Source organism: Talpa europaea, assembly GCF_964194135.1.
Source record: "Talpa europaea genome assembly, chromosome: 10".
In the NCBI taxonomy this organism is placed as follows: domain Eukaryota; kingdom Metazoa; phylum Chordata; class Mammalia; order Eulipotyphla; family Talpidae; genus Talpa; species Talpa europaea.
In genome coordinates this window covers 87151518-87174946 of record NC_140077.1, presented here as the reverse complement: position 1 = coordinate 87174946, position 23429 = coordinate 87151518, and the positions used below count along the sequence as shown (strand labels likewise).

The 23429-nt window shown below is 40.9% G+C and overlaps 1 protein-coding gene across 1 annotated transcript in view; it reads left to right on the top strand.

Moving 5' to 3' along the window:
- MIA3 (MIA SH3 domain ER export factor 3) overlaps positions 1-23429 on the top strand; it is a gene marked incomplete at both ends in the record, with an annotated part of 44262 nt that overhangs the window by 17235 nt on the left and 3598 nt on the right. The window contains 19 exons of the mRNA XM_084245558.1: positions 28-167; positions 9156-9287; positions 10520-10541; positions 11218-11306; positions 11512-11589; positions 11952-12062; positions 14243-14314; positions 14489-14593; positions 15479-15601; positions 15697-15808; positions 16598-16653; positions 17034-17124; positions 17293-17431; positions 21162-21263; positions 21799-21859; positions 21961-21996; positions 22081-22148; positions 22568-22668; positions 22823-22985. Coding sequence (XP_084101684.1) covers positions 28-167; positions 9156-9287; positions 10520-10541; positions 11218-11306; positions 11512-11589; positions 11952-12062; positions 14243-14314; positions 14489-14593; positions 15479-15601; positions 15697-15808; positions 16598-16653; positions 17034-17124; positions 17293-17431; positions 21162-21263; positions 21799-21859; positions 21961-21996; positions 22081-22148; positions 22568-22668; positions 22823-22985 — 1801 coding nt within the window. The remainder of the gene's footprint in view (positions 1-27; positions 168-9155; positions 9288-10519; positions 10542-11217; positions 11307-11511; positions 11590-11951; positions 12063-14242; positions 14315-14488; positions 14594-15478; positions 15602-15696; positions 15809-16597; positions 16654-17033; positions 17125-17292; positions 17432-21161; positions 21264-21798; positions 21860-21960; positions 21997-22080; positions 22149-22567; positions 22669-22822; positions 22986-23429) is intronic.

Genomic DNA, 23429 nt, shown 5'->3' with positions numbered 1-23429 from the left:
AATACTTGTTTTCCCCCTCAATTTTAGGGATAATTAGAACAGAGGCCACACCCATCATTGATGCAAAAGAGCAGCCAGAAGCAATTGCTGAGGAGCCGGCCAGTGGCACACTTTTGGAAAATGCAGTCCTTTTATTATCTTCATTCATATTTTATTTAACCAAGATGGTAAGTTTGACCAATACAGTATCTTCAGATAGACTGTTGATGATCCAGCTTTTAAGTTGACTTTGAGCATGAAGAACTTAGTGTCTTGATGATAAGGGCTCTGGTCCTTTGAAGGGGACCTGGGAAACAGGTCACAGGCGTAGCTGTCATGGGGTCTTAGTTCCATTCAGCACTTAGCAGAGGGTTTGCTGCCTGTCAGCTGGGTACAAACACATGGTTCTTCTCCTCAAGGGCCTTTCAGGCTAGCAGGGAGAGAGAGACATTCCCCTAGAACATAAGATTGTGGGCAGGAAGAGGATTACCATGTGGAGCAGGATGTCCAGTGAGTTGACTCCCCTGGGAGGAGGGTCTGAGAAGGTAGAAGTGAGTGACACTTGTTCTGAGCAGAGTTGAAGGACAAAGGGGAGTTTGATGTCTATTTTGTTGCCGAATACAGGTGCTGGAGGAGGCGGTGAAGTGGGGTATGGTCAGAAAGAAGTAACCTAGCCAGAGAGCTGGAGGAGAAGCTGGAGAAGCTTAGTTTTGTGGTTGCACTGTAGTGTTGGAGGGTGGTCTTTCCGAGGAAGACAGGCTAAGCTGAAGGGAGTTGTGTATCATTTGTACGTCATTCAAAGTGGTATTAGACTGTTAGGGATTGAGGAGCCTTTGAAAATTTTAAACAAGAAAAGGAATATGATCAGATTTGTTTCTTAGAAAGAGTCATTACAGCAGGGTATGTGCCGCCTTCTAAAAAAGAAGTCATGGTCCAAAGGAGACATTTACACTGAGCTCCTTAGGACTTAGCTCCCCCTTGTGGTCTTCGCTGCAATCGGACTTTTCTTGGAGATAGCTTTCGAAGAAGGCAAAGTTGCCCTTGGTGTTATCCAGTATCCCTCCATAAAAAATATTTTTCCTCTGGGTTCCATTACTTCAAGACTTATTTAAGAATGAGGGTTTTTGTTTGTTTGGTTGGTTCTGTAAAAAGCCTGGGTTTTGGAAAGCGAGGATGATCCCATTTCAAATTTCAGATTCGTCATTTAGAAGCTTGAGCAGTTACTGAACTAAGGACCTCAGCTTCCTCATCTTTAAAATGCAGGTAATTCCGACTCCAGTTGTTGTCCAGAGTAGATGAAGTTGTTGTCCAGAGTAGTTGTTGTCCAGAGTAGTGTGAAGCGCAGTGTATACCCAGCATTCTGTAGATTTGGGTATACAGATCTATACCCAGATAGGGGTGTGGATGGGCAGTATAGACATCAACTACCTGGGGAAATCGGGAGAAAGGCCACCAGGATGGGAAAGCTAGGGTTCTCTCCATGGTCGGGTGGTCCACGGCAGCTGTCCAGTCAAGAGTGTGAACCTTGTAGTTAGAATAATGAAATTTTCAGTAAGTAAGTGAGTGTCAGAACTCATTATTAGATTATTTGAATGAATCATCATGCCTTAAAAATTCTCACAGCCCCAGATACAGAAGGAATCCTTTATTCATTTGTAAAGCTATGCAGAGCCCTTTTTAGGCTTGGGCAGAGTGAAGGTGCTGGTGTAGGATGTGGCCTCTGGTGATGAGGGAGAACACATCTGACACTCATTTGAAAGGTATTGTCAAGAAAGCCTTCTGATGGCCCATGTGAACAGAGATTTATGCTAGAAATAAAAAATTCTAAGAGGGAAAAGGTATAATTCTGATTTCTGAAAGTCTAAAGAAAAGGGTACATCAAAAGCAGATGAGAAGTAGAAAACTGGGCAATGTTTATGGAATAGTTTTTTTTTTTTTTTAAAGATTTATTTATTTATTTATTTATACAAGCACTGGGTACAGTCAGAAGCCCGGGAGTGTGAGAGAATTCACCAGAGCCAGAGCAGGGAGCAGAGCAGGCAGAAGGACCGAAGTACACTGCTGAGGGGAGCAGCGGGCGGCAGGAGAGGTCTGTGCTCCATGTGGGACCCTCGCCAGTGGCCGGGGATCGAACCTGCACTGCAGAGGCTGCGGGCAGCCTCGCAGCCCAGCGCTCAACTGCTGCGCTACCGGGGAGGCCCTATGGAATAGTTTTTGTGAAGTGTCAAATACTCATTAGATAGATTCTTACTTGGTAGTCTGGGGTATCATTGGGTACCGACTTGATCTCTTTTCCTTTTAAATACTGAAGTGTTAAGAGTTCATCTGTTTTGGATACAACTCCTCAGATACATATCTTGCAAATAATTTCTTTCAGTATATGGCTTGACCTTAACATTGTCTTTTGAAGAGCAAGTCTTAAATTTTGATAAACACCATTTTATTAATTTTCATTTTTATGGTTGGTCCTTTTTGTTTCTTACCTAAGGAATTTTCTCATGTTTTCCAAAAGTTTTATAATTATACCTTTCATGTTTAGGTTTGTGTTTTAGTTAATTTAATTAATTGTTGTGAAGGGTGTGAGAGTAAGGCCAAGTTGCATCTTTTTCCTCCATGTAGACTCAGTTGTTTCTTCCCAGTTCACATGACCTCGAGTTTTATAGTCTGTTGACCATGTATATGCTCTTCTTTCTGTACTCTATTCTGTTCCCTTTATTTCTTCCCTAAGGCAGTACCACATTTTTTTTTAATTTTTTATTTATAGTATTTATAGTCTTGCAGTAGTAGGGTAGTTCTTTTGCAGAATTGTTTTGGTCATTACAGTTCCTTAGCATTTCCACAAATTATAGAATCGGCTTATTAATTTCTGTTTAAGAAGCTTCCTGAGATGTGGATTGTTCTTTTATTGATTATCTGATATGTAAGCTATTTGATTATGTCTTTTTTTTTTTAAAGATTTATTTATTTATGCATACAATAGCTGGGGTACAGGCCAGAGATGCAGGGAGTGAGAGGATCCACCAGAGACAGAGTAGGGAACTGAACAGGCCGACTGACTGAAATACACTGCTGAGGGGAGCAGCGGGTGGGACAGGAGAGGTCTGCCTTGCCATGTGGGTTTTTCCCTGGCCTGCTGGGGGATTGAACTTGAGCTGCAGAGGTGGTGGATTGCTTCTTAATCCCCTGCTTAACTCCTTGTGCCACCAGGTTGGCCCTGATTCTGTCTTTTATGTTGCAAATTCTTGGTGTATTAGTGGATAGATTAGTCGGCTGGTTATTGAATACATTTTCCTGCTGCTATTTTACATGTCTAGGATTTTTTTTTTTAAGATACTAGGCACTGTGAATGTTACATTGTTGAGTGCCTGTTCTTAGTGGTTTCCTTTCAAGTGTTACTTTGTTTTGCCTAGGCTGTTAGGTTACTTGTGGATCAGTCTTATTTTTAGAATGGTAGGGAGGTGTGTAGGGTAGTCTTTACTCCAGAGCTGAATAGCCCTCCTGCTAAGGTGGGATTCTCCTGCAGTTTTACAGAATGCCTTGAGTTTTTAGCACTGCACTTCCCTCTGACTAGCTGGAACACAAATGTCCCCCCAACCACACTTCCCCTCAACCTTCTGTGAACTCTGGGGATTGTTCAGCTTCCTGGTTCTTTTCCTTGTAGTTGTTCTTTGCCCATCCTCAAGGAATTTGACTCTCTACATGTGCTGCTCCAGTGCTACCTGAGAGGGAAGGAGATTGCAGATTTTTGGATCTCCTGTACTTAGCAGCTCCATCTTTCTGCTCCCTTTCCCTGCACACTTCTGCCTGGAGATAGAAAGCTGGCTGATCACAGGGTTCATCTGTTTCCCTTTAGAATCATAGTTGTTTGCTGCCTGTCATTTTTTTTTTTTTTTTTGGTCTGAAAAACTTTTCCCCCCCATATATTTAATCTAGTTTTCTAGCTATCTTGGGGGGGGGGTAAGTATCACACTACTCACTCTATCTCCTTTTGTTTGTGGTTGCCACAATGTATTCATTGAATACATTGACTACATCTGTTTGGGTTCTGGGTGTCCTTTATGGGTTGAGTTTGCTAACTGCCATCACCTGATATAAATTAGTATGACTGTTCCTCTATATTTTCCAGGAATTGATAGTCAGATTCAGGTCTAATTTTGGGGGGCAAGAATAGTTAATAGGGGATGTTGTGTATGTCTGTCAGGAGACATCTTAAGTCTGGATGTACCTGTCTTTTTAATGTTACTATCATTGGTGACACTGAATAGCCTTGTTAATATATTACGGTGTGCAAAATGGTGCTAGTCTGATTGTATCATTCCATCTTCATCTAAAGGCTGCAATATTTCTTCCTGGGGAAACAGTTCTTTAAATTGAGATTTGGTTTGTTTAGTTACACAGAATAAATATTTGATTCCATGTGTTTCAAAATAATGAATTGTCTTCCTTGCATTATCCAAGAAAGCCCAAATGATTTTTTTTTTTGTTTCTTCTAACTTGTTTCTAAGAACCATGATATGTCATGGATTTAAAAATGTGCGCTGTGTTTCAGTTCACCCCAGTTGTAATTCTTACTATCGCTCACTTCATCCCACCATTGCTGAGAGCCTCTCCAGCTTGACGCATGGACTCCACTGACATCCCCTTATGGTCCCTGAAACCCTGTTTGATTCCTAGAGTGACAAGATATTCCAAACTCATCTTGTATACTTCTTCCCCAGATCTTGAAGTAGCTATTTCTCTAAGGAGTCTTGGTTCCTTGTACTGGGAAATGGTATTTAAAGACTACCTTCTGGGTACTAAATTGCTGATCAATATAGTCAACATAATCTCAAAGTCCCAGTGAGATTTTCTTGTATAACAAACTGATTCTACAGCTCATATAGAAACTCCAAAGAATCTACACTAGTACAAACACAATCTGATTTTAAGACTTATTATAAAGCTACAGTAATTACGATAGCATAGAATCAGTGAAAAGGTAGAGATCATTGGAACTGAATAGACAATCCAGAAATAGACCCATGGAAATATGGCAGTGAATCTATGACAAAGAGGAGAAAACAATTAAGTGGAGCAAGTCTTTCCAACAAAGGGCTGTGGGACTATTGGAAATATCCGTGGACCAAAACTGATCCATTTCAAAATACCTAATCAAGTGAATGAAAAAATGAGTTTCAGAATAGGAGGAATAGTCACAAAGCATATGTTTGATAAAAGACTCACGTCAAGATTATATAAAGAACTCACAAATATTTATTTTCATAAATAAGGAAAGACATATCCCAGTAAAATAAGACCTCACCAAGGATAACAGGATAGCAAATAAGCATTTTGAGACATGCTCAATATCCTTATTAGGGAAATTCAGATTTAAGTCACCATCAGTTATCACTGCACACTTAATTAGAATGACTGAAGTTGAAAAGACTGACTATACCAAGTGCAGAGGGGGATGTGGAGGATGGAAATAATCATACACTGCTGTGGGGATGTAGATGATACAACCACTTCTGGAAAACAGTTTGTCAGTTTCTTAAAAAGCTAAATATATCCCTGTAAAATGATCCATTCTGGGTTACGTCTTTACCCCAGAAAACAAATTTTACATTTATAGAAGGCCTTGTCTATCAATGCTTAAAGCAGTTCCATTTTGTAACAGCCCAACATTGGAAATAACCCAAATACCCATCAACAGGTGAATAAATTATGAGGTAGTCGTGCAATGAAAGTGTAATAAAAAGGAATGAATTATTGATAAACTGCAACACGAATGAGTCTCAAGTTATGGTGAGTGAGAGAAGCCAGAGAAAATAGAAAGCACAGTGTATTATCCATGTATAAATCTCTAGGAAATGCAAAGTAATCTATTATGACACGAATTATTCTTGGTGGGGCAATGAGGGATGCAAAGGGCAGGAGGTGGAATTACCAAGGGGATGAGACTTTTGAAGGTACAGGATCTATTCAGTCTTGAGCAGGATGATGGCTTCACAGATGTATTCATGTTAAAGCTTATCAAGTTGTGCACTTTAGTTATGTGTAGTTATTGCCCACCAATTCTACCTCAAAGTTGTAAAAAAAAATTCATCTCGCATTATTTTCTTAGATAAAAGGTAGTAGCCTATACTTTTTTTTTTTAAAAGATTTATTTTTATTTATACAAGAGCCCGGGTACAGTCCAGATGCGCAGGAGGGTGAGAGGATTCACCGGAGACAAAGCGGGGAACAGAACAGGCAGACTGACGAAATACACTGCTGAGGGGCGCAGCGGGCAAGACAGGAGAGGTCTGCTCGCCATGTGGGTTGCTCCGGGGCTGGCAGGGATTGAACTGGCACTGCGGGGCCTGCGAACAGCTTCACAGGGCTGCGCTCAACCACCTGCGCCACTAGGGAGGCCCAGTAGCCTATTCTTGCATTCACATTAAAGAAAAAAATCATTCTGGAAACTGTACCCTGACAATACATAGAATTACTTGATTTTTTTTTCCATCTCCAGAGGGGAATACACTTTGGTGTATTTGGCCAATCTGTTGGTGGTCATTTTGGTTATTTTGTCTTTTGTTGTAACAAATGAAACTGAAATAACGTAGTTCTGTCCATAGATCTTTTTTGGTCTTTGAGCTAGCTATTTAGAAGTGGGATTGTGACATCTGCAGGTAATGTCGCTAAATTCCCAAAGGGGTTGTATCATTCACTAACAACTTGTCAGATGTTGGTTATCACAGTTTAAGTTCAGTTTGTATTGTACTATATATGAGACAGAGCATGTTTCATATGCCAGCTATTCTCATTTGTCTGAGAACTGTCCATTCATTTTCAGTCCATTTTTCTATAGGTTTGCTAGTGGCTTTCCTCTGCATTTATTTGTAAAGTTCTTCATATTTTAGAAATGTTAACGATATATCTGTAATAGTGTTACAAATATTTTTTCTACAGTTGTCATTGTCCAAAACTTTGTATATTTTTGTGAGCTAGACAAATTTTTTAACCAAGTTTACAAATCTTTTCCCTTGGATTTTGAGGCATAATTAGGAAGATTTTGCCTGCTCCCCACTAATAAATTCACCCATATTTTTTCTAGTACTTTCTATTTTTTAGATTCAGGTAGGTCTCTGATTCACTTGGAATTTATCCTTATGAATTTTCCTTATGGCTATCTAGGCTATCCAAATCTATCTATCCATATGCCAACACCACTTATTAAACAGCCACCGCCCCCAACAGTTTTTTATTGCATCCGAAATTTCCAGAGCAGTTGGGTCCAGGTTTTCTGTGTTTTTCCAGGGCGTGTGGGTATTCTTGGGCCAGCCTTCACCTCTTCTTGCACCCTCTACCACCTTTCTTCCTGGTCAGGAAATCTCTGCTCCTTCTTGCTTGATTGTTCTTCTGAACGGACCTCGTGGTCACCTAGAAGACATACTTTAAAAATCAGCAAACATTGTTCCCCCAGGTGAAACGTGCTCTGTCCTCGAGTTTTAGAGTGATTTCCAGACCCTTCCTGGGCCTCTTGGCACGAGTCACGTGACCTGGCACATGGGCGCCACAGGCACTTGGTAGTGACAGGACTCCTCAGGCTAGGGCTTTCTGAAGGGGCAGCAGCGAGAATGGGAGGCAGGGTGAACCCTGTAAGGTCTGGAAGGAATAAAGCCCTCAGGGGCCTGGAGGGGCCAAAAGAGCTAAAAGAGCCTGGGTGCGGTGGTTCCTCTCAGTCCTGCCTTGGGCAGCCAGCACTCTGGTCTCTTTTGGGCGCAGGGGATGCTCCGGGCAGCGTGAGGGGCTGGCCCCGTCCACTTTCCTCCTCCTCCTGGTCCTCCTCGAAGCTCCCCGGTTAGCGCGCACGCGGGCTCCCAGTACCCCCAGCCGCCGGGGCCGCTGGTAGCCCACCCGCGCCCCCCCGCCGTGCCCCGCCGTGCCCGCAGGCTTTGGTCTCTCCTGCTCCCCTGCCCGCAGGCGTTGGTCTCTCCCATCGCCCTCCTCCCCCGCCCCGCCCGCAGGCGTTGATGTCGCCCGCACCCCCGCCCGCAGGCGTTGGTGTCTCGGCCGGCCCCGCCCTCCGGGCGTCTGTGCGCTCACTTCCGCCGGGGCCGGGGCCGCGTTCGGAGCGCGCTTTGCGCTCCTGGGCAGGAGCGTCCGCAGTCGGGGAGGCGAAGTTCACGGTGCGGGGCGTCCCCTGAGTTGGCGCTTTCGCCGGGAGGAAGCGGTCGAGGAGCGGGTCCTGCGCCGTTCGGCTGGGAAGCATCACCTTCCCCCCGCCGTCCGGACGCCATGGACCCGGTGCCGGGTGCCGTGTCCTCTTCACCTGTCTCTTCGGGAAACCCGGAGGTGCTGGGATCCTTCTCGATGCTCTGCGCGGCCCTGATCACCAAGCTCCTGGAGGTGACGAGGCCCCCGGCGGGCGGGCGGGCGCGCGCGTGCGTCCTGAGCCCGGGCCCCCGACCGCGGCGCACCTGCCGTGGCCCTCTCTTGATCGAGCCCTGGACGAGCCGGGCACGGCGGGCGTCGGCACCCCCGAGGTCCACACCCCCGGCGGGTCCCGTCCCCTGGACGCCCGGCGCTGTGGAGCCTGGGTCCGGCCGGCGCGAGCCGTGCGCGCCCGGGCGCCTCGAGCCTGCGGAAGTGGCAGGTGCGCGCTGCGCTGCCGGCCTCGGCGGGCCCCGGGCTCGCCCACCCGCTTGCGCGCTGGCCCGGGGCTGGCTCTGCTCGCTCAGCCTGTGTCTGTGGGAAACAGAAGGATTCAGAGAGAAAATCTGCAAGCATATTATTCATTATAGTTTGATTTTACTAGCTGCCATAAACGTGATTATCTCTACAATATGTTCCTTGTTTTTTGGGGTTTTTTTTTTTGGTCTCATGTCACTTTTTAAAGTCATAAAAGTCAACGAAGAGCAAAGTAGGATCCAGAGTCTTTCTGGATGTGTATTAAGTAACACGATGCAGTAGTGGTTATTGCAAACCTGAAAATACTCAGATTAAAGACTTTAAAAACACTTAAAGCCAAACACAAAATATTGGCTGTTAGTATTGTCTTTCTTGAAGCAGTGGAAACCACTGGAGACTTTTGTTGACATAGTTACCTGATGGTGGTGGTTGTAGAATTTTTGTGGCTGTCTCTTGTGATCACTTCACTGTGATTCCTTTAAAGTTTCCCATTTTCTTCTCTCATGTTTCTATTTCAGCTGGTTGCTAAGTTGCCTGATGATGTTCAGCCTGGGCCTGATTTTTATGGACTGCCGTGGAAGCCTGTTCTCATGACAGTCTTTTTGGGAATTGTTTCATTTTCTATTTTCTTCTGGAGAACTGTTCTTGTTGTGAGTAAATTAAGATAATTTATATTTTGACTCATAATACAGGAGCTATTTATAATCACTGGTCCTTTTCTTTTTCATTTATCAACATGAACACAAATTAACGCTTATTCAAAATAGCCTTGTAAAATAATTTGTGTATTCTTTGTTGGTAAAGACTGAAGTGAAGACAACAGGTGTATAATCTCAATCAGAAGACCTTATAAATCTCATATCAAAACTTGCAGGATTACTATTAGTAGAATTGGGAACTCTTACAGCCATCTTGAAAAGTAGTATACCATGTGTAGGAAATCTTAAAAATGTCCATAACCTTGTGTATAATCTAATACCCTCTCAAGTAATCTACCTTTGAAAAAAAAAAAAAAAAAGCCAGTCATGTCTTAAAGAATAGTGTATGAGGATAGTCAGAACTGTAATTCTTAGGGTACATCATAAATGATACATAGTAGGGAACTGTTAAATTGCAGTAAGTAATGTGTAATTTAATGGGTGATTAGGCAGCTCAGAAAATGATCACAAGTGGGAAAAAAGCAGAATCCAAGACTTTGAAGCATAGTTAAACCATATGTTATATAAATACATAACACCCACACAGTAAAAATGGCTGCATGGAAATAGAACAAAATTGTAAAAATACTTTTATATCCAGGGGACTTGTAGTTTTTCAGTATTTTGTTGTATGTTTATGTATTTTGCTTATATAAGTATATATCCTTCTATATATTTAATGGTTATACTAAATGTCGTTCTGTTTTATAGTTATATAAAATAATTGGGGAAAATTATTTTGTATAAATGAGCTTTGCAGATGAAAAACTGTCAGTTTCAATCCAAGCACAATAGTTAAAAGCGTTTAAACGAATTGCGTGCATGTCTTTCTAACATTGAGTTTTCTTCTTCTGATTTCTTAATTTTCTGAGAGACATTTCGTTGTTAATAAGCTTTCTTTTCTTACATGTGCTTGTAAAATCACTTGAAAGGGAGGGTCTTTTTCCTGGATACTTGTGAAGTCTCCTCGAGCCTCATGGGGCATTTTCTCAGATACAAGGAAGCTGTGAAGTATCACTACCAATTAAATTTGAAGTGTTTTTTAACTTTTTTTAATGCTTTACATTATGCTAAATAAAACCATTATTAAATTTTATTTGGTTACGATTTGGCTATTTATTAAGAACTAAACTTCCTGTTCATAAAATGTTTTGACATTAAATTTTATTTTATTTTTCTTTTAGGTAAAGAGTAGAGTATATCAAGGTAAATATTTAGTTATTTTGTTACTTGTGCTATTCCCTCAATATTGCTGTTTGGTATGAATTTACATAAGCCAGAAGTAGATGCAGTTGCTTCTGTATCTGATTGATTTACTGACTTCTGAAAGCTTTATTAGTTCTAAGTGACTAACTTGGGTGATAGAGAGTAGATGGTGTTGCTTCCAGATGCGAACAGAGATGAGGTGGAGCACTTAGTGGGGGTAGGGAGAAGAGGATTAGTTTAATTGGGGCAGATTGACTTTGCATGTGGATGTAATGCATATTTTTTACAGTGTTTTATGCTAATGGTTTAAATAATAGTAATTAGAGATATAAGTCAGTATGCTTTCTTTTTTTTTTTTTTTGCAAATGACTTATATTTAAAGTCACATGTTCTAAAAAGATCGGTGCTTTATAAAGGAAAGGATATTGAGCAAAAATATTTTACTGTATTTCTTATCTTTGAAATTTAAATTGGAATCTCAGTGAAATAGGACTTATTATATATTTCTTAAATTTAGACATTTTTATACCGTATACGATATCAAGTGGGTTATTTTCTAAAGACTTATTTAATGCTGAGATGTTCTCTTAGGTAACGTGTCTCTGCTGCTAAATCATTGGCTGTTTCAGATAAACTAACCATATGGATCTTCTTGACCCTCCCCCCCACCCCCCAGTCACTGAACAGCAGATATCTGAGAAAGTGAAGAATATCAAGAAAGAAAACGCAGAACTTGTACAAAAGTTATTAGATTATGAACAGAAGGTATAATTATTATTTTCATTCCCTTTCCCTCCTCCAGTGATTCCTGCTTGAATCTGCCTTTATAAATCAGTTATTAATTTTGAAACAGTTATTTCATTATTTCCTATAAACCATTCAAATTTGAGCAGTCATATAAAGTACTGCTTATTTTCTGATACATATGACACACTGTATTTCTGAATCCCTACTGCTTTTTTAAATACAGATCAAGGAATCAAAGAAGCATGTCCAGGAAACCAAAAAACAAAACTCTATTCTATCAGATGAAGCAGTTAAATTTAAGGTGAGCATTTCTTTTCTTTTTTTTTTTTTTTTAAAGATGTATTTACTTACTTTACAAGCACTGGGTACAGACAGAAGCGCGGGAGGGTGAGAGAATTCACCAGAGCCAGAGAGGGGAACAGAACAGGCAGACTGACGAAATACACTGCTGAGGGGAGCAGAGGGCACGGCAGGAGAGGTCTGTCACGCCATGTGGGTGATGGGGATCCTCACCAGTGGCCGGGGATCGAACCGGCGCTGCGGAGGCTGCGGGCAGCCTCACAGCCCAGTGCTCAACTGCTGCGCCACCAGGAGAGGCCCTTTTTAGTTACATTCTTAAAAGAAATGAATAGTTGTTATTAATCTTAATTTTTTTTTTGGTAGAATAAAATCAAGACACTTGAAGAAAGTAAAGAAGCTCTGGATGACACAGCTAAAAGTCTGCGTGTTATGTTAGAATCTGAGAGAGAAGAAAATGCAAAGAATAAGGACTTGGTGAGAGTTTTGCTGTTAAGTGTTTTGTTTTTTTTTAAAGGTTTTATTTATTTATGCATACAAGAGCTGGGGTACAGGCCAGAGATGCGGTGTGGGGGGTGAGGTGGGGGGGCGGGGGAGAGGATTCACCAGAGACAGAGTGGGGAACAGAACAGGCAGGTTGACTGAAGTACACTGCTGAGGGAAGCAGCAGGTGAGTCAGGAGAGGTTTGCTTCACCAGGTGGGTTGCTCCCTGACCGGCTGGGGATAGAACTCGTGCTGCAGAGGCTGCAGATTGCTTCATAGTGCGGTGCTTAACCCCTGGCGCCACCAGGGAGGCCCCCTGTTAAGTATTTTTGAACTGTGTCATTGATTGGATTAGTTGAACACTCTGCATTTTCCCATTCTGTACCTACAATAAGATTAAGAGTCAGAGAAGTCAAATCTATTTCTGTCCCTTTTTTGTGTAATTTTCAGTGCTAAATTATTATTATTATTATTATTATTATTATTATTATTTTTAAGATTTATTTATTTATTTAAACAAGCAGTTGGTACAGTCAGAAGCGCAGGAGGGTGAGAGAATTCACCAGAGCCAGAGCGGGGAGCAGAGCAGGCAGAAGGACCGAAGTACACTGCTGAGGGGAGCAGCGGGCGGCAGGAGAGGTCTGTGCGCCATGTGGGACTCACCCCCGGTGGCCGGGGAGCAGCCGGGATCGAACCAGCGCTGCAGAGGCTACGAGCAGCTTTACAACCCAGCACTCAACCGCTGCGCCACCGGGGAGGCCCTATTATTATTATTTTTAAAGATTTATTTATTTTAGCATACAAGAACTGGGGTTCAGGCCAGAGGTGTGTGGAGTGAGAGGATTCACCAGAGACAGAGTGGGGGAGTAGAACAGGCAGACTGACTGAAATACACTGCTGAGGGGAGCAGTGGGCAAGTCAGGAGAGGTGTACTGCGCCCTGTGGGTAGCTCCCTGGCTGGCCGGGGATCAAATTCGTGCTGCATTGGCTGCGGACTGCTTCATCGGTTGCGTCTTAATCCCCTGTGCCACCAGGGAGGCCCAGATTATTATTTTTATGAGCCTAGGACATACTTTTGTCCTCAGCCCTAGGTGATTTTCATATCACTTGACTCTGCTCTCTGAAACGTAGATTGAGAAACCATAACCAAGTCTTAGTACTTTTTGTTTCATGCCTTATGTTTTTTCAACTTTTACTTTTTATTTTATTTTATTTTTTTAAAATATTTTACACATTTTATTTTTTTTAAAGATTTATTTATTTTTATACAAGAGCTGGGGTACAAACTAGAGGTATGGGAGGGTGAGAGGATTCACCAGAGACAGAGTGGGGAGCAGAACAGGCAGACGACCGAAATACACTGCTGAGGGGAGCAGCGGGCACGGCAGGAGAGGTCTGCCACACCATGTGGGATTCTTGCCAGCCAGCGGGGATCGAACCAGCAATGAAGAGGCTGTGGACAGCTTCACAGTGTGGCACTCAACCCCCGCTGTGCCACCGGGGAGGCCCAACTTTTACTTCTTTGAACAATTTTAGAGTTAATTGAAAATTGCAGAGATGGCATAGAGTCTTTCTGTATATTGTAGAAGGAGTTAAGGCTCTATCACCTGGCTGAGGTAGTATTTCCCACTGCAGTTGTCTTTCCCTATTCCTTTGTATATTGCACTGTATGCAAGGAAGATACTACTTGCAAAGTATGAGAAAGCAAGGGCTTATGCTCCACCTCCTTGAGGAGGCAGTACTTTCATAAATTATTTTGAATTTCTCTATATGTGAAAATTGTTTGTTCTCCCTTGAGTCTAACTATTTTTTACTTTAGTTAAGAGCTTTTTTAGTGCTCTCTATGAAAAAAAAAAAATTACTCAAACTGGTTACTTGAGACTTTTTCATTTTCTTTGTTTTCACCTGTTTGTATGATCATCTGCCACATTACTCATAACCAGGAAGGTTTTTGATGCTGTGAAATATTTATCCCTTCTATTACTTTCTTTTTTTTCTCATTTCTTACCTTTTTTATTTTTCTCCTACACCAAAAATATATCATTTGCTTTTACTGACTTACAGGGTATAACTCTAGACTATATATCCTTAATGTTTCTTCTTTTTAGACTATATCCCCATGTGTCTATTGAAATCCTAATACATTTTTTTGTGTTCTTTTTCCACATGGAAGATTCTGGAAAACAAGAAATCTATAGAGAAGTTAAAGGATGTTATTTCAATGAATGCCTCAGAATTATCAGAGGTAAGCTGTTTGCAGTTTTTGTAAGAGATTAATACTGTGTCTTGGTTTTGTTGAAGGACAAACACTTGACACACGCAAGAATATGTGGAAACCAAAAACTATATGATGTGTAATTCAGAAAACATAATTTTTATTTTTTTTAGAGTTAATTAACTAATAGGAATGTTTTCTTAGGTTCAAATTGCTCTTAATGAGGCAAAACTAAGTGAAGAGAAGGTGAAATCTGAATGCCACCGAGTTCAGGAAGAAAATGCTAAGCTTAAAAAGAAGAAAGAGCAGGTAAAGAAGAGTTCATGTCACAGATTATGTGAACTAGAGAACAGAACATTAACATCTTGCATATCTTTTCTCAGATCTGTTTTTAAGGGAATGCAGTCATCAGGATTCCATTTTTAGATATGCAGAGTTCATTTGCTCTCAAAATTTCAGTACATGTTCTCCATTTGTTTTGAATTTTCTGTGTTCATGTAATTTCTTGTAGCTGTCAAAGGTTTAGTCTTCGTTGTGTCAAACACCAAATTTAAACATCTTTTTTTTTAAAGATTTATATATTTATGCAAGAACTGGGGATAAGGTCAGAGGCGCGAAAGGGTGAGAGGATCCACTAGAGACAGAGTGGGGAACAGAACAGGCAGACTGACGAAATACACTGCTGAGGGGAGCAGCGGGCGAGACAGGAGAGGGCTGTCACGCCATGTGGGTTTCGCCCTGGCCGGCCGGGAATTGAATCCACGTTGCAGAGGCTGCGGACAGCTTCATAGTGTGGCGCTCAACCCGCTACACCGCCCGAGAGGCCCAAATTAAACAGCTTTAATGGGCATTGGATTCACTTATTAAACTGAGAATTAGGTAATTATAACCGTTATTTGAGAAGTTCTTGCTTTATTGACCAAGGGAAAGTTACATGATCTGGAATCTGTCAGGCTTACGTGTCTTTCTGTTCCTACTGGAGTAGGAATATTTGAATTAGCTGTAATCCTTCTAAACTTGCTGTTTTGTTCTCACTGCAGTTGTGACAGTTGGAGCCACTCTTCCCTGACCTTTATCCCAGGCCTCAGCCCAGAGAGAAGCATGGCTCCTTACTTGTCTGTTTCATTGATGGGGTCCTAATGTCTCTAATGCAAAAGTTTTAACTTTGGAAATCCATGTGTTTTAAATTCTCAGTTGCAGCAAGAAGTAAACAACTGGAGTAAATCTCATTCTGAACTCAGTGAGCAAATCAAATCATTTGAGAGATCTCAGAAAGATTTGGAAGTAACTCTCACTCATAAGGATGATAATATTAGTGTAAGTTCATTTTCTTGAGTCTATGCTTAATTATCATGAAACCAGCTAAATTTAAATTGAGAGGATTTTAAATACCCTTTTTGTTTCTTTTCTAGGCTTTGACTAATTGCATTACACAGTTATATCGGTTAGATAGTGAATCTGAACCTGAGGGTCAAACTAAAGGAGGAAATGACTTAGATGAATTAGCAAATGGAGAAGTGGCAGGTAAGATTGATGTCAGAGGAACTGCATTTTTTTGGCCTTCTTGCCCTTGCGTATACTGATGCTACCTTGCAGCTGACTGAATTTCCTCATAAGGTCATGTGCCTTGGGCAGAGGGGCTTGCTGAGGTCATGGTGCAGCAGTAGGCAGGCATTGAGTACTGACTCTGTTTTTCCACATACAGATGTGGGCGCCTGAGCTAAAGCAGCATTAGTTATGTCTTACTGAACAATATTCATCAGGAGAATGTGTTTCTCAGCTTTATGGAGATGACATTGAAATTTAATGCTGATCTCTGTAGCTTTGTGGTCTTCAGGCCCACAGCTAAGTTAAGAGCGCTGAGATGGTGGGAGACATAAGCTAACTCAGGCTGTGAGAGCAGAGGCTAATAGGCAGCAGTATATACTGACGAGCATCATTTTCTGCTCACTGTCCAACGTTGACTATAGCTTTCATGGTGGCTGTTTATGCCACACCTGGTGGTAGATTCAGGGAGAGAGCAGAGGAGTGAGTATTTCTAAATAATGAGACTAAATAAAGCACTTGACCAGGGGGAGGCAGAGCTGAGAGAAGAACTCCCATATGCTGGCCCAGGAATGGCGTGCAAGACACTTTCTTTGCACCAACTGGGGATTCACTTTTTGAATCTGTATGTGATTCTCCTAAAAATCAAAATGTCCTAATCATTTGTGTTGTTTTTTTCTTTGAATGTTCAAATGTGGTAATTGTTTTTAGAAAATATAGTTAAAAAGCAAAGGAGGAAAAAACAGTGAAAAACCTTTTGTGTTTCAGGTGATCCAAGTGAGAAAATGAAAGCCCATATCAAGCAACTGATGGATGTTTCTCGGGTATAAGCCTTTTGCTAGAATGTTTTAAGTGCTGTGAATTCTTACTGTGCCTCGTTTTTTTTTTTTTTTTTTTTAAAGATTAATTTATTTATGCATACAAGAACTGGGATAGAAGCCAGAGGTGAGGGGGGTGAGAGGATTCACCAGAGACAAAGAGGGGAACAAAACAGGCAGACTGACTGAAATACACTGCTGAGGGGAGTAGCAGGCAAGACAGGAGAGGCCTGCTGTGCCATGTGGGTCACCACCTTGGCCGCGGATCGAACTCTTGCTGCAGTGACTGCGGATAGCTTCGTAGTGCTGCGTGTTAACCCCTTGCGCCACCAGGGAGGCCCCTGTGCCTCATTCTTAAGAATACTTTTCTCTTCTCCAACTTTCAGACACAAACTGCTATATCAGTAGTTGACGAGGATCTGAAAATTTTACAGTGTAAACTAAGAGCCTCGATGTCCACTAAATGTGTCCTGGAAGGTAGGTTGCTTGTTGAGAAGAAATTGCCAAATAGTGGAAAGATATGGAATTGCTTTGGAAAGATAAGCCATGGCTTCCTGCTTACATGTTTCTCCACCTTCCCCACCCCCTCAACAGGTTCTCAGGTCCCTGTACACAGTCACAAAGCTCATGTTTTATCCTTTACAGATGAAATAAAGAAACTGGAAGATGATCGCAACTCTCTGCAGTCTGTCAAAGCTGGACTGGAGGATGAATGCAAAACCCTGAGGCAAAAGGTGGAGATTCTGAATGAACTCTACCAGCAGAAGGAGATGGCTCTGCAAAAGTAAGATAGATTATCCTGGCCACTGTTAACAGTGTTGTCATTACCAAGCATGTGTGCCATTACAGATAATTTGGACTCTTAAATCATTCATAGTTTTTTTCCAACTATGATTACCAAGGTTTGTCATTGCTTCTCATAATGTGGGTTGTTTTTCTGTTCTCACCACTTGTCAGAACCTGCTGCCTATCTACTTGGGGGTGGAGGGGAATGATTGACTGGCTCCAGCAGTGACTGCTGTGCCATTGAAAGTTTTGGGCTCTTTCCACAGCTCCCCCACTTCGCTCCCCATTTTTTTTGGTGGTCAGTTACATCATTCTCCTTGACCTTGCATTCTCGCTCTGGTTTGTAAATATATGGCTTTTTGAAATCCCGAGAGGCTTGTGTGCTATGCTTTTTAGTAGAATAGGAACTTCAAAAAGAATACTTGGAGTTTTGAGTATAGAAATAACTCTTTGATGTATATGTTTAGGTACTAGTATTCTGAAGTAGACACCTCAGATTTGGACTTAAGTATCTTTTGCAAGACAGACTTTTGTAGTTCATTTTAGGTTTTTTTCCTTCACTAAAATACCTGAATTCTTGAAAAACAGGTTGTTAGTGGCAGTGGCTGATTGTGTCTGCTTCTGTACTTCACTCTTTAACTTACATGGCAGGTGTGAGCAGGCTTGTCTGGCTGAGCAAAGTTAATCTTTTTAAAATGCTTGTACTGCTACTGAAACCACTTCACAGTTTCTCTAATTCTTTATTCATCAAGCAATCCATTTACATTTTCCATTTTTTGTTCAAAGCCACCTCTTAAGTACATGACCACTTCAGAGAAATAGTTCTTATTTGTTGCTTTTTTGAAAAAAAAGGACTACTCAGGTCCTAGTATTTGGACTACCCAGATGGCTGTTGTTTTTCACAATCCTGTCGGTGTGGCACAACTTCATTCAATTCCTCCAACACCCACTCCGTCCCCATGTCTGGACATGTTGGAGTACTCACTGCCTTCATCGCCAAAGCTGTGTGTTTTATCATCTTTTCTACCAGACTCTAATGGATCACCTGTTCTGTTTCCTTTTCCTATATTCCTCCTTCCAACCTCTGATTTTCTCCACAGCCGCTGGAGTGAACTTTCTGAAACACAAGTCAGTCCATGTCATCAGGGGCTTCCATTCCTTCAGGATCAGGTCCAGACTCCATCCAGGCACCCAGGGCATTTCCCCTCAGTTGTCCTGAGTGCCTCCCTGGTGCACTTGCTGCAGCTCCTCCTGACGCTCCCTCACCAGCCACACAACACCGTTCCTTCTTGCTGCTCCGCACCTCTTCGTCATTACATGTACTGCTTCCCCTGCAGCGTGGTGTCCTTTCCCACATGACTTCCGCTTGGTAGTCTCCTACCACGTCAGATATGTATGTTCCTTAAAATCTTCTCTGAAAAGAGTTGTAGCGTAAGTAAATAGGTGGACATGGAGACTGGTGAACACTCTTTTTTCTTATAATGTATATGTTTAGGTTTACATCTACACAGGGGTGTTGACTTGCTATTTGACTGCCTTTCTCTATTCCCTTTTCCTCTTCTCTATCTTTTGGGTTGTTCAATGTGTTGCATTTATGCCGCTTAAGGTTTTCAGATTCATGGATTTCTGGGTCTTTTTCCATGTATTAATTCTCCATTATCTCTTCTCGTTCTGTGATTCTAACTAAACATTGGTTATTTCCCCAGCTGTCTCCTACATTCTTATCTGTATTTGCTTCATTCTGGAATTTTTTTGATCTCACTTATCTTCGGGGGTGCGAAAATCTCACTTAGTTGTGAAATCTGCTGCTAAAATAATTCACTGAGTTCTTAACTTCAGATACTGTGTTTCAGTTTTACAGTTTTTCTAATCCCCTGCTCAAAGTCATAATCCTGACTTTCACTTCCTTGGGTATATGGGACATAATTATTTTTAAATCTGTGTGATAATTCCATTATGTATATCTCCAGTGGGTCAGTTTCTTCTGTCTTTAAGATTTTGATCATAGTGTTTTGTAGAGTACAGGGTCAATTTAGTTTGGCAGACATGGTGTATGATAATTGTAGGGGAGGTTTAAATTTTAGGACTATGTAATTTTCCTAAAGAAAATAACTGAAAAAAAAGAAAAAGAAAATAACTGAATTTATTTCTAGCAGGTACCCATTACTTTAATCCAAGCTTTCCTTAATCATTTTAATCCAATTAAGTTAAATCAGACCCGATTAAGCGAGATTGATTAATCCAATTAAGATCATTCAGAAATAATGCAGTCTTGCCTGCTTGGTGCTGCAATGCACAATTCTTTTTAATCTCATTACACAGCCTGGTGCTTTTAGGAGGGGTCTCCCCCAAGGGGCAGCCTTGAATTTCACTTTTTCTTTGAACTCAGGAATTGGTTGGAAGTTCTGGATCTCTTCATTATCTTCAATGTGTGAATGAACCTAGTGGAAAAGTAGCTTCATATGTTAGGCTTGTAATAATGAAATTCCGTTTTAACTCTCTGATTCATTCCTTAAGCATGTTCTTTATATTTTTGTCCAGTGTTCTGGTTGTTATCAGACTAGCTTTTGCATCAGCAGAAGCAAAATTCCTTCTTCCAGTCTATTTTCCCATAATTGTTTAAGTTAGAGTCAGAGACTGTTCTCTTATGTTCTTATACATCTTAAACTGTGGACTCTGTTAGTACAAGCTTTAAACTGTGGACTCTGTTAGTACTTTGCCCATAGTTTTATCTGTGGCATTTTCCTAGGCAACCAGTTTATTATAGCCACTCATAAAATATTGGCTGAAGTGATTAATGGGCAGTTATATAAATCTTTTTCTCTTTGGTGTTTTAAATACTTTTTACTAGCTCTTCTCATTTTGCTTCTCATTGATAGAAAATTAAGTTTCAGGTTAAGTATCTTCTGAATCAGAACTGGAGGCATGAAGTACAAGGGTGATAAGAAAATAGTTCTTTTAAAATAGTGAATGTTGCTACCTTAAAGTCTGTGTTGCTATAATAGATTGACATCTTGATCTTGAAGGTTATTGGGTTAAACACACTTCTGGTAGGTTATATGTCGATTATGAGTTTAAGTCTTTCTTTCAGAGTCAACAGACATTACCAATTCTAAGATTTTTCCTTAATCACAGTTCTATTGAGATAGGTAGTAGGCATTTCATATCTGATCTCTGGAAATGTTGTGGTTAATTGCACAGTTAAAAGATAAATTCAGAAAGGCTCTTTCTTTGGCTACTGTCCTTATCATGGTACCAGTCTTGGCTTGAGATCAGGTCTTCCATGACAGAAATAAGAGAAATAATTATAGGTCTTTCTGTGGTAAAAATAAGAACAGTAATTACGCCTTCTTTATCCTAATAGTCTTAATCATGTTAGGTTGTGCAGACCTGGCCTTCCACACTTAAACACAAAGAGTTTTCATTGTCTTTCAAGTGATGGGAATTTGTCCAAAGGGAAGGGTGTTTTTTTTTTTTGTTTTTTTTTTTAAACATTTGTTTTGTTAACTAGTGAATAGAGAAATATGAGAAGTTAGAAAATGCCAGTGAGTTGTCAACAGACCACAGATTGATTTTTATCCATGGAGGTCAGGTTTGAATTCTCTCCTACGACTGTTTGTGTGTCTTCACATTTTAGAGAGGCTAGAAAATAACATTTAGGATAATGCTTTTAGACAGACTGCTGGGAAAAAGAGAAACACTTTTCATTGACACTGATTTTATCCTAGGAAGTTGAGTCAAGAAGAGTATGAACGTCAAGAGAGAGAGCAACGGCTCTCAGCTGCAGATGAGAAGGCAGTTTTGGCTGCAGAGGAAGTAAAAACTTACAAGTGAGTTCAGCTTCTAGAAAGGGTATCAGTGGCTGATGAAATGCTTAGCTTTTTTAAGAATCATATTTGCATTATATTGAACAAAGAGCAAAGAAAAACATGGCCAGAAGATAGAAATACATTTAATTAACACTGGAGAAAAGATTTTTAAATTTACAAAGGAAAAGAAAATAAAATCAATAAAAATTTGCTTACACCGATACAGACAAGGAGCTTGGTTCATGCCAACTTAGTTCTGTGTAGTTTTGTGTTTTGGAGTACAAAGGCAGCTTGTTAAGGATGTAGTGAAATGATGCAGTTGGATAGACCCAATTTCCCATAGTTCTGGGAAATTTTTTATACACTTAAATAAGAAAAAGCTTTATGGGGGAAGTTATTCATAGCAGGGTAGTTGTAGAACATACTGAAGAAAAGTTAAGGAAATATGTAACTCTGAATTTCCAGGCATTAAATAATAAATTATAGAGTATTAATTTTAATCATATTGTGTTTGAATTGTTGTGCTTTAACTGATAAAAGTAATTGTAATTCTCAGACGGAGAATTGAAGAAATGGAGGAAGAATTACAGAAAACTGAGCGCTCATTTAAAAACCAGGTAATAGTTACACTACCATACAGCTGCAAAATTCTTTGATATTCAGTGCAGACTATTATAGTGAATCCACACAAATATTTTTGTTGTATTGTGTTTTTCAGATAGCTACTCATGAGAAGAAAGCTCATGATAACTGGGTAAAGATTTTTTTCTCCTCTACTTCATTTTGTGCATAGTCTACCACAGCTGTGAATTTGATTATTCCCCCTCCCCCCCAATAGCTCAAAGCTCGTGCTGCAGAGCGCGCTATGGCTGAAGAGAAAAGGGAAGCTGCTAACTTAAGACACAAGTATGTGATTTTGATACCTACTCTTTTGGTGTGGCTTAAAGTTTTTCTTTTTCTTTTTTTAAAGATTTATTTATTTATTTATACAAGAACCGGGGTACAGACCAGATGCACGGGAGGGTGAGAGGATTCACCAGAGATAGAGTGGGACACAGAACAGGCAGACTGACGAAATACACTGCTGAGGAGAGCAGCGGGCATGACAGGAGAGGTCTGCCGTGTCATGTAGGACCCTCGCCGGCCGGCCAGGATGGAACCGGTGTTGCAGAGGCTGTGGACAGCTTCACAACATGGCGCTCAACTGCCGGTGCCACCAGGGGAGGCCCTGTGGCTTTAAGTTTTTTAGGGTCATGCTATGTGGCATCTAGTAAGAAAATGATTTGTTACTTAATGTTTACATCCATTCTTTTTCTGTATTCAAGATTATTGGAAGTAACCCAAAAGATGGCAATGCTGCAAGAAGAACCGGTGATTGTAAAACCTATGCCAGGAAGGCCCATTATACAGAACCCTCCTCGGAGAGGTAGGGAGCACTTTCAAAGGGCAGCAATCTAGTTTTTGATGCAAGATGTCTTTAATTTCTGTGTGTAATAGTTATGATGCCCAAGAAATAATCCTAAAACTACTAAAGAATGAAAGATTGCCTTAGAGTGGTTAACAGTCTGTTTCGTCCTTAGGTCCTTTCAGCCGTAACGGCTCTTTTGGCCCATCTCCCGTGAGCGGTGGGGAGTGCTCCCCTCCACTGACAGCTGACTCACCTGCTAGACCGCTCTCTGCTACACTTGGTCCAAGGGAGGTGCCTCCAGGTGAATTTGGTAAGATTTTGCATGGCGCCTTGCTGTCAACTGTCTCAAGAGTTTTTTGCCCTTTTACTTGAGAATTCTAATGCAGACATTTTAGAATTTGGGTCTGTCCAATATGAAAAGAATACTTCTGAATTTATCTTGGTGGACAGTCTGTTGTAAAATATGCTTTAGAATAGAAAGTAGTTTTTATTAATAGCATTAGTATATGTAAGAACTGCAAATATATACACATAAAATATTTTTTGTCTGTTTCGTTTAAGCCTTTAAGTGGAATTTCTATTGCATTTCTCTCTTTAATATTATAAAAAGTAGCCTTAAAACTTTATAATTTTATAAATTTTGCAGCATACATTCATTTCTCATCAGTACAATATGAAATGCTGTGTTTCTAATCATAGTGTGTAGACCTTGCTAAGAGGTAAAAGTCAGGTTTCATGTACACTCAAACAAACCTGCCAGTACAATTGTGACAAGCTAG